General features: G+C 41.0%; 1 protein-coding gene across 1 annotated transcript in view; it reads right to left on the bottom strand.

The window, feature by feature from the left end:
• zdhhc11 (zinc finger DHHC-type containing 11) overlaps positions 1 to 16,760 on the bottom strand; it is a 98,940-nt gene that overhangs the window by 7,340 nt on the left and 74,840 nt on the right. The window contains exons 7-10 of the mRNA XM_060849990.1: positions 16,484 to 16,605; positions 5,948 to 6,006; positions 2,239 to 2,347; positions 1,212 to 1,296 (exon numbers count right to left, since the gene is read on the bottom strand). Coding sequence (XP_060705973.1) covers positions 1,212 to 1,296; positions 2,239 to 2,347; positions 5,948 to 6,006; positions 16,484 to 16,605 — 375 coding nt within the window. The remainder of the gene's footprint in view (positions 1 to 1,211; positions 1,297 to 2,238; positions 2,348 to 5,947; positions 6,007 to 16,483; positions 16,606 to 16,760) is intronic.

The raw sequence follows: 16,760 nt of genomic DNA, 5'->3' as shown, positions 1-16,760 counted from the left end.
CCCATTTGCCATAATTTGGCCCATACACTTTAAACCCTTCCTATTCATTTACCCATCCAGATATCTTTTAAAATGTTGTAATTGTACCTGTCTCTATCATTTCCTCTGGCGGCTCATTCCACACACACACACACACACCACCCTCTGCATGAAAAGGTTGCCCATGTAATTGACTTGAAGAGACTGTTAACAAGTTGGTGGATTAAGGAGGTGCATGGCAGATGAAATATGATGTAGAGAAACACAAACTGATATATTTTGGAAGGAAGAACAGATTCAATCATTGCTCTGGAAAGGGCACTGGAAGCAACTAAAGGAAACATTTGCAGGGCCACGAGGAAGTGGTTCAGTGAATGACATGAGATAGCAGGCACAAGTTTGTAAGACAAAATGGCCTCCTGTCTTGATGAGCTGGTATGGTGCTATGATTCTAATAATGCTAGAAATTATGCTACAAATCATACCCTGATGTAATTATGTAAGAGATTATTTGTCTGAGTAGCACACAAAAAAAAACCTTTCCCTATATCTCACTATATGCAACAATAGTAAACCAAACCAAATATTATCTAACATTCCTCCCTCAATAAAAGGATTTGGCTTTTCAGGAACTGGTGTGATTCTGAAGTTGGGGATCTGAAGTTGTCAATCTTCTGGCAAAATATGAAAAAACTAGAGCGCTTTCTCGCACCTTTTTGAAGCTAAACTTCTTCATCATGTTTGTCATGGCCTTGGAGAAAGTAAAGAGGACATTGACCAAAGCTGAGTGACTTTGGTGTTGTGGAGAGAGACTGGAGAAACTGGGATTGTTGCTTTGAGAGGCAGAAAAAGTTAAGGGAAAATTTAATTGAGATGTTTAAAATTCAGAGGAATTTGATAGGCCAAGTAAGGAGAAACTGTTTCCGGTGCAGGATCCAGATCTAACACAATTGATAAACAAAAAAAAGGGTGCAGATGAGAGAATTTTTTAATGCAGTGAATTCTATGATATGGATTACACTTCCTGAAAACCTGGTGTAAGCAGATTCAACAGAACCTTTGAAATGGAAAGTTGGATAGGACAAAATTGTATACAACGGGTAAGTTCTTTGTAAACATGGCACACTGTAATTACATTCTCTCATCAGTAGAAACTTTAGAGGAATGTTGAAAGAGAAAAAGGATAAATCATCAATTGCACTAACAATATTAATGCTTTTAAAAAACCCTACCAGTAGATGTTCTCTCCGAAGTGAATTTAGTCTCATCAATATGACTGTCCCCTTTGAACCCACTTTTAGGCCTTTTAATCAGAACCTAGATTCAAAATAGAAATAGGAGAAAGGATTTAGCAAACAGAACAGTATGCATCACAACTGTATTCAAAGAAAACTATCCAGAAATTGGTGGGATTTGGCTTGACTACACTTTTCATTTGATGTGCTCTGTTAGGTTTTCAATTACAGTTTGTTATTCATATTTGTTTCATGCCGATTACAGATGTGAGAATATAAGTTGTATTATGTATATTGTAGATTCTATTAGTGTTCTACCTTTGTAAAGTAAACTGTTTTTCCAAAACCATGGAATCTTGTGACCTTCTTCTCTTCGTAAGTATGTGGACCTTAGGCTTTGTCAACTTTTAAAACAAGTTACTCGTCCCTACCAGATCACAACATGAATTTAGCGGTCGATCCTGAATAATAGTCTCATTTTTACTTATTACATGACCATAACTACACTTAAAGTGGAGTATTGCAGCAAACCTATCATATTGTGAGGTGCAGACTTGGTATTGCTGCATATCTAATAGGAGCCATCACAGCTTATTGAAGCATCACTTCCCAGCATAATTTTGCCCTCACCAAGAGTCAATATATACACATCATCTAATTAGTTAGGGACAATCATAAATGCAAATGTTGGATAATTGTCCTCCTCCTGCAATCCATGCACAGAAAGGTCACCTGGAGCCTCTGTCATATAAGTTAACTCATCAGAGGTCAAAGAATGGGCTTGGTATCTCCTCAGACTGAAACACTTAGTATCCCATCAAAATAACTGCACAGGAGATATGACTGTGGACCATCCCACTGTTGTACACTAACTGTGAGTATCTGCACAACATTTAAATTAAAACAAAACAAAAATGTTCAACAACCTTACGAAAATGCTTAATATTATGATTGGATTTTTCTGACGTAGGTAAACTGTTGTTAAAAACCAATGGAAATAAGGTGCAACTGAGCCACAAGTTACCTGCCCAGTATGTGAGGAGCTTGTAGCTGTAGAAACACTTGAAGTCTCCAGACAGATACTGTTGGATAGTCTGTTGGCAACTGGACCTTGGTCTTGATATTTTAAAGCACTGGTGAAATAAAGAAGGATATATCTCAGGATGGTGCACAAAGTTAGTAAAGGCAACCTTTAAACTGAAAATAAATCTTGTCTTGGCATTTTGTTTTTGTTTGCTGATTCTACCCATTAACCCATGAAATTTCAATTGGAATATTATACCTGTTGCATTAGATCCAAAAACTGCTGCTCATTAGGAATATTTCTCAGCGACTATTACACAAGTAATAGCCCTTGCCAGAAGATGGCAGAGATCATAAAAAACTATAATCTCCTGGCCAGCTCAGCTTCTATTTCTTTATATTTGTTATACATCACATATTAGCTCCTACTACAATAAACAGCTACCCAAAATGCTGCAGGCAGAATACTGCAATTATACATCTTAGATCAATTCTGCATAGCAATATTTCCTCTTCTACACTCCTCCCCAAGCAAGGAAACATGTAATTGAAGCTAGAATTTATTATGCAAATCTCTGTTTATGTTGAAACTACATTACTCTTTTTCTCCAACAACAGTGGGTTTGAGACAAATTTTCATGAAAGGAAACAATTATGCTGATGTGTTTATCATTAAATTGCATGTATGAGGTTTGCGTTAAAATATGTGCCTACTGCACAAAACATGGAATTTCACAACCTTCTGCTGACTGTCAAGAGAGATCAACAATAAAATGGCACAAAACAAAATCTACAGAAACTACATTTTACAATCTCCAATATGTAATTCAGATCACTTACATTAGGGGACGCTATTATACCAAAGCATTATCTGTTAGTTATATAAAAGGAAACTGGTTACAAATATACAGGCCATTTGAGATGCAGCATCCATTGACAAATGACACTCCTTGCTTGCTATAACAGTCTCTTGATGGGTAGATTTCTTTATGGTCTAAAACTAATTCCAGCCCAGCATCACCAATTCAGTGTCTGTAATTCTGCACCTTTACTTCTCAGCTGCTGGGTATCAGGGAGAGGTATTGAGTTACAATGATGACAGAGAAATGGAAAGTTAGGAAGATAGATCAAATGTGCAGCCCTCCTGATAGCCAACTACATGGTAATACTGGCATAAATCCAGAGACCAGAATGAATCTTTTTATATTGATGAAGTTGTACAAAGGGAAACAGCATATATCACAACATATGGTAGCATATTGTAAAGCAGTTATGAAAAACAGATCTGGAAAATAAACCTAAAGGACATGCTTTTGCCATTCCGAGGAATGTACTTGCAGTGAACTTGTGCTACTGGCAAAATCCAAACTCATGCACAAAGTGTTTAAATAAATGCTCATGTAGGAGATAAAATAAACTTAAAACCTGGCAAGGATTCTATTTTCTTTATTTATCTCCCCATTAAGGAACTGAGCCTCAACCTCTCCCAAAGTCTTTTGCCAACATTATGTTTTAAACCAAGGACCATGGGTATTCATGTTGATCCAGGGAAGACTGAGATCTCTCAGTGTCCAGGAATCAGAAAGATTAACTTGTGTCCCACTGCTTCATGCAATTGTTGCATTTGTGTTGTAGAAAGCTGACCACTTGCCCTGATTATACCTAATCGGACATATGGACAAGTTATTGCACGGCACTGACAGAGGGTTTGTTTTTAATATTGAGTTGCTCCATTCATTGAACAAAAATGCTCTTATGGGAAATTGTAATGGACATAGCCAGCTGTTGACTCACAAGTATCCCCTTAGGTGCCTTAAAGAATTTTTTTTTGATTACTTACAGGGTGGAAACAGGCCCTTCGGCCCAACAAGTCCACACTGACCTGCCGAAGTGCACCCACCCAGACCCATTCCCCTACACCTAACACTACGGGCAATTTAGCATGGTCAATTTACCTAACCTGCACATTTTTGGACTGTGGGAGGAAACCCACGCAGACACAGGGAGAATGTGCAAACTCCACACAGTCAGTCAGCGGGAATTGAACCCGTGTCTCTGGCGCTGTGAGGCAGCAGTGCTAACCACCATGCCACCCACAATATTAAAGTATAAATCCACAAACCTTTTAAAAATTCATTCTGAAAATGTGGGTGTTGCTGGAGAGGCTGATATTTATTGCTTCCCCCATGCAGTTTGATAAAGTTGAGAGTCTTTCTAGGCTACTTCAGGGGCTGTAAAGAGTCAATTGCTCTCGGTCAGTCTGGCACTGGAGCGCATCTTCTAGTTGGTACATATGACAGCTATTCACACCAGTGGTGGCGGGAGTGAATGTTTAAGAAGGAGGATGGAGTGCTGAACATAAAAATTGCTTTGATCTGGATATTGTGAAGCTTCTTGAGTGTCGTTGGAGCTTTCCTCACACAGATGAGTGAAGTGCATTCTATCATTACTTCTTGTCCCTTGTCCTAGGAAGGCTTACAGAATTCAGGATAGGAATTAGCATCACAGACCATCTAGTCCCTAAATGTTGACAATAGCCACAGATTGTGTGCAGCTGGTCCACTTCAGTTTCTGGACCACTATGAACCCTAGAGTTTTAATAATTCGGGAGAGGAGGGTAAGTGGTAATGGTGTTGAATACTGAGGAAAATTGACTAGATTATCCCTTGTTCATTTGGCTTCTGATTTTCCCACTGATCATGATTATTCTATCTTACAGTATCTGTCTTCTGTTGGCTTCTATATCTTTCCTTTGTCTCAACTATCTCACATGTCACATGTGATATTTTATTACACTTTTAACAGCAGTTTCCCTTGGTTTGCCCATAAATATTAAAGGTTTCAGTAAATCTAATTCAGACAAGTTTGAAAACATTGCATCTCATTAAGCAGCTCGTAACTTGTAATATATTTTTCCAATGCTGGGCACAATTAATTTGAGACTAACAGATGATGACTAATGGAAACTGATTGTACCTTATATATGGGGGACCTTATAATTCAAACATTTCTGATACAAGAGAATATCTTGTATCAGAAATGTTTGCCCATTTCTGCTTTATGGGCAAACATTTTATGTGAAAATTAAGAGCCATGAAGCAACTACTGATTAGATTAGATTCCCTACAGTGTGGAAACAGGCCCTTAGGCCCAACAAGTCCCCACTGACCCTCTGAAGAGCAACCCACCCAGACCCATTCCCCTACATTTACCCCTGACTAATGCACCTAAGACTACAGGCAATTTAGCATGGCCGATTCACAATGCACATCTTTGGACTGTGGGAGGAAATCCATGCAGACACGGGGAGAATGTGCAGACAAGGGGAGACTCCACACAAACAGTTGCCTGAGGGGAGGAATTGAACCTGGGTCCCTGGCGCTGTGAGGCTGCAGTGCTAACCACTGAGCCACCATGCCGCCCTGTGTTAACACATAAGAAAAAAACCCAAGAACTGCAGATGCTGAAAATCATAAACATAAACAGAAATTGGTGGGAAAACTAAGTAGGTCTGGCAGCATCTACATTTGTTTTGTTACTCAAAAATAAAGTAATTTATATTCTTGCCTGACATTCCTTAGAAGCTTTGTAGCTGTGTGCAATTTCTCCATTTTCCATGCAAAGCAAGATGTTAAGTGTTTGCAAACTTAAACAAATTAACTGCACACCACAGGAGAAATTTTGAGGTTCACTGTTTTTGAACACCTTACCTTGATCTGGAGGATGCAGCGAGTTCTGCTTCTGCCTGTGACTTTGCTACAGGCAGACCCTGAAATGACAATACAGGAATGAGTGAATGGTAGCAATAGAAAGAAGAAATATCCAATTATAACCAAAAGGTTAGCAAACTCTAGCAGCCATGTATTTTGAATTATTTGCAACATCCTTCCCTTCCACAACCCAGTAATTTCAGAATCTTCCATACCTTACTGTCATCCTCCTTCTAATTTTCTCCTGCAAGACACTCAAACTCATGTTCTCCAGTACTTAGTTCATTCACTTTCTTTTTCTCCACTTTTGGTAGAGGCTTGATTAGTCTTAGTCCTATTCCCTGAATCTCTTCCTGATTCTCCTCTTTTCTCTCCACATTCCACAGCCACCTCAGAACTCAGGTATCTCTTTAACACAGAACATAGAACAGTACAGCACAGTACAGGCCTTTCGCTCCTCGATGTCGTGCCGGCCTTCTATCTTACTCTAAGATCAGACTAATCTTCTTACTATTCATTGTATTAACTTCCATGTGCCTAACCAAGAGTCTTTAAACATCCCTAATGTATCTGACTCTACTATCACTGCTGGCAGCGCATTCCATGTACTCACCTTTCTCTGAGTAAAGAACCTACCTCTAACATCTCGCTAAATCTTCCTCCAATTATCTTAAAATTATGCTCCCTCATGATAGACATTTCTGCCAGTCTATCTGTGCTTCTCAACATCTTGTACATCTCTGTCAAGTCATCTCTCACCTTTCTTAGCTCCAATAAAAAAGTCTTCCTTCTCTCAACCTCTCTTCATAAGACATGCCCTCCAGTCCAGGCAGCATCCTAGTGAATCTCCTCTGCACCCTCTCTAAAGCATCCACATCTTTCTTATAATGAAGTGACCAGAACTGAACACAATATTCCAAGTGTGGTCTAACCAGTACTGTACAAATGCTGTCTGTTTCATTTTTTAAGCGAGTGTTTTGGGATTAATGGAGTCATGATTTTACTGTGCATTAAAAATCTTTAAGCAGCTAGTTTGGATCATGCTATTTTATCTTCATTCTGTTTGTATTAAACTTCTGTATTGTTATTAAAGTGAAGCCTGCAGAATTGTGAGCTTATGTTCAGTGAGATGCCACTTCATTGAAAGCAAAACAAGTAAAATCATTATCTATTAAGCCAGGTTCCTGTCTGGAATAAGACTTGTCCAGAACATCAACTTGGATCACAGCACCTGCCATGTCATTTTAAATAAAATTGTAAGTATGAGTTTGTAAGAACGCAATGTCTAACATTTGTCACACATTTCAACTCATCTATCTGCCTCATCTGGCTTTCAGAGTGATTTGTGCAGCTAAGATAGGACTCTTCTCCCATCAGTAAACCCACAATTAGCAAGCCTCACCAATTGACTCATAGGAGATTCCATCACTCAAGCCTTCACTACATGCTTTCAGCAGTAAGGAGCCAGCAGTTTATATAACACATCGATTTCCATTAAGGTCAGCTCTGTAAGGAAAAAAAATTCCACCTGCCCAGAATCTGGCTCATTGTAAGTAAAATCCAGATTGACACTCCCAGTGGCATGGAGAAAGTGAGGACTGCAGATGCTGGAGGTCAATGTCAACAAGTGTGTTGCTGGAAAAGCACAGCAGGTCAGGCAGCACCCAAGGAGCAGGAGAGTCGACGTTTCAGGCATAAGCCCTTCATCAGGAGTATACATATTTTAACTCCCAGTGACGTACTGAGGCTCCACTACTACAGATGCCATCTATATTGGATGATACTTGAAACAGAGGCAATGTTAATGTATGTAAAAGATCCCATTATAATACTCAACAAAAAATGAGGGGTTTTTCCCTGTGTCCTAGCCAATAACATCCTTCGAATGGCTTTACCAAAATGAGATGATTTGGCCATTTATCTCATTGCCATTTTTGGGGGGGGGGGTGCTTACTGTGTGCAAAGTTGGTGCACAAACTTACAAAATAGAAGTGATTACCCTTCCAAAATAATTCTATGGAAATCCTGATGTTCAAAGCTATGTAAAAATGCAACTTTGTTCTTCTTTCTAGTTACACTCAGACGGTATTTTCAAGTACCAGTAACAACCACAGGAAGCATCACTCGAACTGAAACGTTACCTCTGATTGCTCCCCCCAGATGCTGCTGGATCTGCTGAGCTTATCCAGCAATTTCTGTTGCTGTTCCTATGTAATAGTACCTGAAAGGGTTAACTGGCTGTCTGGGGAAAGATTGTCCCTGGAAGGAGCTAACCAGGTCTAACGAGTTCTACACATGTTCATTGAGGGCCAACAGTGCTTCAATGTTTGTTCTTAGTGTTAACTGTATGGAGCTGAAATAGTAATGCGTACGTAATCTTAACTTGAGCCTTATAGTCTCAACAGGAAATCCTGTGCCTCAACTGAAATTCTACTAGTTACTAAGTCATGTTTTATAAACATGTTTATTGTTCATCTAAATTGAGTTCAATGTCTTACTGAAGAGTTCATGTGGGCACGCCTCCCCACATGATATCAAATCAGAGACAGTGAATCTATAAAAGGATCCCAGATGGTTCAAACACTAATCATTGTAAACAAGAACACACAGCATAATTTATAGCCAGAGAATTCCTGGATATTGGGGAGGTTCAGAGATGGCCAAACCACTTTCGAAATGTAGAACATGCTGTTTACCTGCAGGTCCTAGTGTGATGGTGTGCAGCTTTCAGGAGTGGCTAGATGCATGTTTACTCCCTCCTATAATAACAACTTGCACCTATGTAGTGTCATTAATGTAATAAGTCATCCCAAGTATTGCCAAACAAAGCTGTGTAAGGAAATGATAGACCTGAAACCAGAAAGTGATGGAAATTCTCAGCAGACTTGGCAGCATCTGTGGAGCGGTGAAGCATGCTAACGTTCGGGTTAATGATTCTTTGTCAGAACACTGACAAAAGTTAATCAACCCGAAAAGTGACCACCTCTGCTTGCAATCAGATGTTACCAGATCTGCTAAATATTGCCAGCATTTTGTGTTTTTCAGTCAAATTTTCAATATCTGTGGTATTACAATCTGGTGTTAAGGAAGTATTATAACAGTTAACTAAGCTTGGCTGAAGATGTAGGTTTTAAGGGATATTAATTTTTTCTGTATCCATAATTATAAACATAGAATTGCCAACTGGGAGGGTGTACTCTACAAACATGGGGACAAAGTATTCTTAAATGTTACTCCTTGCTGGAGGAGGGACTATTTTCCACCTTCCTACAGATTCTTATCTGTGGAAATGTTGCAATGCCAATGCAGCATAAGTTGATCCTTTAGCTGCAAAGGAGGCAAAACAAGATTCCATTTATGTGCATACTGATGTCCTAAAAATCTTTGGTTCAGTGGGAAAGGTAGCTGTGAAGATCTTCTTGACAGTAACACGAAGAAGGAGGAAGGTGAAGGAAGAAGAGATGGACAAAGGACATAGCTGGTGGAAGGATGCTGACTTTCAGTGATGGAGTCGACCTTGGAGGAAGACCTTGAGCAACTCTGGGTGGAGAGGCCAATCTGTCCCCTCCTGATATGACTTTTAGCTGACTGCCTATTGGCAACAACAAAGGCATTTGCAGAGAGGTAGCGACAGGAGCATGAATACTGCATTCCCAAGAGGAAATATCACACTTGTGCTCTATTATGCTAAGACATTGAGAAAGCAAACCTGATTATCCAATGGGAAGACAGTCATTTCAGTAGCATAGATGGGATTTGCACTTTGGGATCACGAGGAAGTTTCAGATTAGATTAGATTACAGTGGCACAGTGGTAAGCACTGCTGCCTCACAGCGCCAGAGACCCGGGTTCAATTCCCACCTCAGGCCACTGACTGACTGTGTGGAGTTTGCACATTCTCCCCGTGTCTGTGTGGGTTTCCTCCAGATGCTTCGGTTTCCTCCCACAATCCAAAAATGTGCAAGTTAGGTGAATTGGCCATGCTAAATTGCCTGTCGTGTTAGGTGTGGGGGAATGGGTCTGGGTGGGTGCGCTTCGGCGGGCGGTGTGGACTTGTGGGCCGAAGGGCCTGTTTCCACACTGTAAGTAATCTAATCTAATCTTTCAGGGTAGTTGGCATTGAGGGAACTGCTTGGGAAATTGAGACTTCTGATGGGAAATTATTCAGCACCTGGAATCTTCTGAAAATGTCCCCAACTCAGAATCTTGAGTCAAAATGTTTGGATTGTTTCAAATCACTTGCCTGAACAGTGAGCCAAGAAAGGTTAAAACTTCCTCTAACTTGTGAGTAACTATTAAATTTAATGCCCCGACTCAACACTGGCCATCTCCCACAATCTATGGGTAACTCACACCCTCCCAGAGCCTAATTCCCAGCACTTCCACCCTATTGTCCTCACCTAAGCCTTGTTATTAAGATATAGAAGAGGAGTTAGGTTATTCAGCCTATCAAAGCTGTCCCGTTACTAGATGAGATCAAGACTGACCTGATCATCTTAAACTTCACTTTCCTGCCATTTCCCCATGGACTCGACACCTTGACCTGATCCCCTGGAGCTGACACCCTGTGTCCTAGACACAACAGCTCTCCACTCCAATTCCAAATCCTCCCAGATTTGATAACCTCCACACCCCTATCCCATCACTCCACCTCTCCAACTTACAACTCACATTCATCATCACTCCATCCCCTGAATACCCCACATGCCCAAATTCTACACTGCCACACCCCGCGTTCCATTTGATGTCATGTCAGGTTGTTTCCACAACTGTATGAATGGAACTGTCACCACCTCCATGCTAGAAGTTGCCTCAATGTGGGCTCCAAACCTAATGCAAACACTGTGCCAAACTGATACAAGTCGAGTTCCCTGGCACTGATTCTGAATTTCCTGGAGGCTTCTTAATGTATTACATATTTTGTTGTATTTAGCCATTTGTGTTCTTCCCAAGACTATTCCATCAAAATACTCATCTCAATCCTCTGCAGTTGCTGAGCAACAAAGGCCAGTAATGTTCAAATTCAATTAATGAGTAAAAGAATGACCTTGACCTCTAGTAAGCTAACAGCATGTAGTCAATGAACAAAATGATTAACACTGGCCTCAGGGAGCAATGATTCAAATGAGCAGTCAACATAAACTTGGCCCACTGCTTGCATTACATTGAAAGGTGGGAGTTAATCAATAGTACGCATTTTCAGAAGCAGAAAATAAGAGCAGAAGGTCATTCAGCCCAACATGTTGATCATAACTGTTCTTCTATCTCAATTTTCCATTCTCTCCCCATATACCTTGAGATCTCTAGCTTCTATAAATATTTTTATTTCATTAAATATATTCAGTGACTTAGCCTAAGCAGCCTTCTGTTGTAGCAAATTTCACAGGTTGCCCACTCTCTGGGCTAAGAAATGTCTCCTCAGCACAGATCAAAATAGCCAACTGCATACTTGGGACTGTGACCCCATATTATCCACACCTTGGCCAAGGGAAACATCAACACTGCATCCAACCATACATTTTATTTTAATTTCAGTGAGATCCTCTCTTAACCTTCTAAATTCCAGTGAACATGGGACGAGTCATAGAGCACGGAACAGACCATTCAGTCCAACTCATCTGTGCTGACCAGACATAGCAATCTGACCTAGACCCATTTGCCAACATTTGGCCCATGTCCCTCTAAACCTTTCCCATTCATATACCCATTCAGATGTTTTTTAAAATTTTGTAATTGTGCCATCTTCTGGTAGCTCATTCCAGGCATGTACCACCCTCCACTTGAAAAAGTTACTCCACAGGTCCCTTTTAAATCTTTCCCCTCTTACCTTAAATCTATTCCCTCTAGTTTTGGATTACCCTACCCTTGGAAAAGACCTCCACTGTTCACTTTGTCCATGCCCCTCATGATTTTATAAACCTTTACAATGTCAACCCTCAGCCTTAGATGCTCTAGGGAAAAAAAAGCCCCAGCCTATTCAGCCTCAGGCTATAGCTCAAACTGTCCAGTCCCAGCAACATCCTTGTAACTTCTTCTTGCACTCTTTCTAGGTTCACAACATCCTTCCTGTAGAAGAGCAACCAGAATTGTATGCAGTATTCCCAAAGTGACCTTAACAATGTCCCATACAGATGCAACATGACCTCCCAACTCCTATACTCAAAGTATTGACCAATGAATGTAAGCGTGCAAAATGCCTTCTCCACCATCCTGTCTACCTGCAACTCTACTTTTGAGGAACTATGCACCTGCATTTCTAAATCTCTTTGTTCAGCAACATTCCCCAGTCATGCCCCGGTATGCCTTACCAAAATGCATTTATCTAAATTAAATAATTCAGAGCATCATGGTGGCTCAGTGGTTAGCACTGCTGCCTCGACAGTGCCAGGGACCCAGGTTTGATTCCAACCTCAGGTGACTGTCTGTGTGGAGTTCGCACATTCTCCCCTCGTCTGTGTGGGTTCCCTGCAGGTGCTCTGGTTTCCTCCCACAATCCAAAGATGAGCAGTTAGGTGATTTGGTCATGTTAATTTGCCCATATTGTTCAGGGATATGTCAGTTTAGGGTAAATGTAACCTAGGAGAAAGTGAGGTCTGCAGATGCTGGCAACAGAGCTGAAAATATGTTGCTGGAAAAGCACAGCAGGTCAGGCAGCATCCAAGGAGCAGGAGAATCAACGTTTCAGGCATGATCCCTTCTTCAGGAATTCCTGAAGAAGGGCTTATGCCTGAAATGTCAATTTTCCTGCTCCTTGGATGCTGCCTGACCTGCTACATTTTTCCAGCAACACATTTTCAGTAAATGTAACCTAACAGTGTAAGAGAATGGATCTGGCTTGGTTACTCCTCGGAAGGTCGGTGTGGACTTGCTAGGCCAAATGGCCTGTTTCCACACTAGAGGGATTCAATGATGTTACGAAGTTCCATTTACCACTCCTCAGCCCATTTGCCCATCTGATCATTGTACTCTGAGATAATCTACTTTGCTGTCCATTACATCACCTTTTTTGGTGTCATCTGCAAATTTGCTAACCATACCTCCTAAATTCACATCTAAATCACCTATACATATACGAAAAGCAGTAGACCAGCACTGATCCTTGTGGTACACCACTGGTCAAAGGCCTCCAGTCTGAAAAGCATCCCTGCACCATCACCTTCTGTTTCCTACCTTCAAGCCAAATTTGTATCCAATTAGTTAGCTCCTTTGCATTCCATATGATATAACCTTACTAACCAGTATGTCACACGGAACCTTGGTCAATGCTTTATTGAAGTCCATATGGGCAATGTCCACTGCACTGCTTTCATCAATCTTCTTTGTTACCTCTTCAAAAATCTCAATCAAGTTTGTGAGGCACGATTCCTCACACACAAAGCCATGCTGACTATCCCTAATCAGTCCTTGCCTTTCCAAATTCATGTAAACCCTGTCCCTTAGAATCTTCTCCAACAACTTATCCACCACTGACGTAAGGCTCACCAGTCTATAGTTCCCTGGCTTTTCTTTACAGCATTGCTTAATAATGGCACTACATTAACCAGCCTCTAGTCTTCTATCTGTCAATGATACAGATATCTCAGCAAGGGGCCCACCAATCACTTCCCTAGCTTTCCATAAAGTTCTGGAGAACACCTGATCAGGTCCTGGAGACTTAACTACCTTCATGCATTTTAAGACCTCCAGCACTTCCTCTTCTAAAATATGGACACTTTTCAAGATATCACTATTTATTTCCCTAGCTTCCATGTTAAAACTGATGCAAAACTGATGTTTACTATCTCACCTATTTTCTGTGGTTCCACACATAGACATGTTGATCTTTAAGGGGCCCTATTCACCCCCCAGTAACATTTTTGTCCTTATTGAACGTCTTTGGATTCTCCTTAACTGTATTTCCCAAAGTTATCTCATGTCACCTTTTAGCCATCCAGAGTTTCATCTTAAATATACACTGACTGCCTTTATGCTCCTCTACAGGTTGACCCAATTCCAGCTGTCCAGACCTGAGAAATGCTTCTTTCTCTTTCTTGACCAGAATCTCAGTTTCTCTAGTTATCCAACATTCCGTACACCCAGCAGACTTGCCCTTCACTCTAACAGGAACATACTGTCTCTAAACTCATGTTATCTCATACGTAAAGGCCTCCTACTTTGTAACCGTCCCTTTACCTGTTGGGATTATATTATCGGCTTCCCCCAATCAAATTTTGAAAGTTCCTGTCTAACACTACCAAAATTGGCCTTCCTCCAATTTAGAACTTTAACTTTTGATCAGTTCTATCCTTTTCCATAACTATTTTAAAACAAATAGAATTATGATCAGTTGCCACAAACTGAACCCACTGACACCTCAGTTACTTGCCCTGCCTTATTTCCCATCAGATCAAGTATTGTCCCTTCTCTAATAGGTACATCCACATATGTGTACAAGAACATTTTCTTATTCAATATAACAGATTGTTCCCCATCCAAGCCCTTAACGCTACGGCAGTCCCAGTCTATGTTTGGAAAGTTAAACTCTCCTACTGTAACAACTCTATTTTTCTTAGATATCTGAGATTTGCTAATATATTTGCTTCTCAATTTTTCATTGATTATTGGGTATCGTATAATACAATCCCAACAAGCTGATCATCCCTTTCTTATTTTTAAGTTACATGCATATAACTTGGCTGGACAATCTCCCAGGAATATCCTCCCTAAGGACAGCATAATGTTCTCTTTAACTAAAAAGGCCACTCCCCCTCTTCACTTGCATCCCTGTCCATCATTCCTCTGGCATCTATACCCTGGAACATTAAGCTGCAAGTCCTGTTCATCCGTGAGCCACATTTCTGTAATTGCTATGAATCTTCGTCCCATATGCCCGACCATGCCCTAAGTTCATCTGCCGTACCTATCAGGCCTCTTGTATTGAAATAAATGTTGTTTAATTTATCATTCTTACTTCATTCTCTGCCAAGCTCTTGTTTGCTTTGACTATTAGATTTGCTCCCCTTACCTACTGTACCAACCTCAGCCTTTTCTCTTTTCTCACTACCACTTTGGTTCCCACCCCTATCCCCTTTACTAGTTTAGAGTCTCCTGAGTAGCACTAGCAGACTTCCCCACAAGGAGTTTGGAGTCCCCTTCCAATGCAGGTGAAACCCACCCTCTTGTACAGGTTATTTTTACCCTGAAAAAACCCCAATGATCCAAAAAAGGTGAATTCTTGCCCCCTACACCAGTTCCTCAGCCACGCATTCATCTGCTGTAACCTCCTATTCCTACTCTCACCAGTACGCGACATTGGTAGAGGTCCAGACCTACGTTTTAACCTCCTGCTTAGTTTCTTACATTCTGTCTGCAGAATGTCATTCCTTTCCCTATCTAGGTCATTGGTACCAATGTACATGACCTCCTGTTGGTCCCTCTCCCCTTTCAGAATATTCTGTACCCCCTCCAAGATATCCTTGACTCGGACATTAGGAAGGCAACCCACCATCTTGATGTCTTACTAACGATTGCAGAAATGTCTGTCTGTGCCCCAGACTAGAGAGTCCCCTATTACTTGGAACTTGACATTCCTCTCATTACAGGAGAACCAGTCAAGATTCCAGAAACCTGCCTGTCAGTTGTATACTCCCTTGAGAGATCCTACCTCCCTATGGTATCCAAAACAGATGAGATGGGGATAGCCACAGAAGACTTCTGCATGACATGCCTACCTCTCCCACCATTCCAAGGAGTCAACCAGCTCAATGACTGTATCTGTTGTGTCTCTACCTTCCTGAAATTGCCATCCATCCCACCCCTTGCTCTTGTAAACTCCTCATTGCTTCTAACCATTGATCCAACTGATCCACGCTGTCCAATAGGATTCACAATGAAACACACTTCCCGCAGAAATAGTTTCCAGGAGCATTCAAAATCTCCTTGATCTCCCAAAGGAAGAGTATATCGGCCTACTAAAAGCTCCTTTCACAATCTACAGACCCAAAAATTACCTAAAAGCAAGCACAACACACTTTGCTCAAAACGCAGCACTAGCGCAGTCTTATTGCTCAAAAACATTGCTTTGGGATAACTTAATATCAATCCATAACATTAAAAGTCTAATCCCTCCAAGCAGGGCAAACCTGCCATCACAGGAATCAGTCTGGCAAGCCTTCACTGCACTCCCACTAAGGCAAGTATATCATTTCTTTGGTAAGGAGGGCAAAACTGCACACAATATTCTCGATGCGGTCTCAACAAAGCTGCAGTAAGACTTCCCTGCTCATGTACTTAAATCCTCTTTCAATAAAAACCAACACACGATTTGTCTTCCTAACTGTCTGCTTTCAATGACTGGGTTATCCAGCTTATTCCTCCACTTCTTTAAAATGTGACCTGGATCATCCATATTGACCTGAGAGTACAGTTAAGGCCCTGGTTTAATGATTCACCCAAACCACAGATATACCGACAATGCAGCACTGCCAGCCTAGAGATGATCAAGGCAGGAATGGGACCTTAACCCATGACTTTCTCATTGCCTCTATCATACTCTACCTGAAGAGCAGTCATCCTAGCAGATGCATTCTGGGCAGACTCGACATCACTTCCTTGGCCTCGTACATCCTGCTTGTGACGCTCCCGCACAACATATTCATACGTACTTAACTTGTTGAACACTGGAAAAGTACAGGAATGAAATTCAGCTCATGTACTCTTGAGTTCATAAAAGGTTCTTCAACATAAGAAGACTTCCCAATTAATCTAATTTCCATAGCCTTTTGACAGAACATATCCCAGCTTTCTGCTACCCAAATCTGTAAACACACTTTCT

This window comes from Hemiscyllium ocellatum, chromosome 34, assembly GCF_020745735.1.
Source record: "Hemiscyllium ocellatum isolate sHemOce1 chromosome 34, sHemOce1.pat.X.cur, whole genome shotgun sequence".
NCBI lineage: Eukaryota > Metazoa > Chordata > Chondrichthyes > Orectolobiformes > Hemiscylliidae > Hemiscyllium > Hemiscyllium ocellatum.
This window is presented reverse-complemented; position numbering and strand designations above follow the sequence as displayed.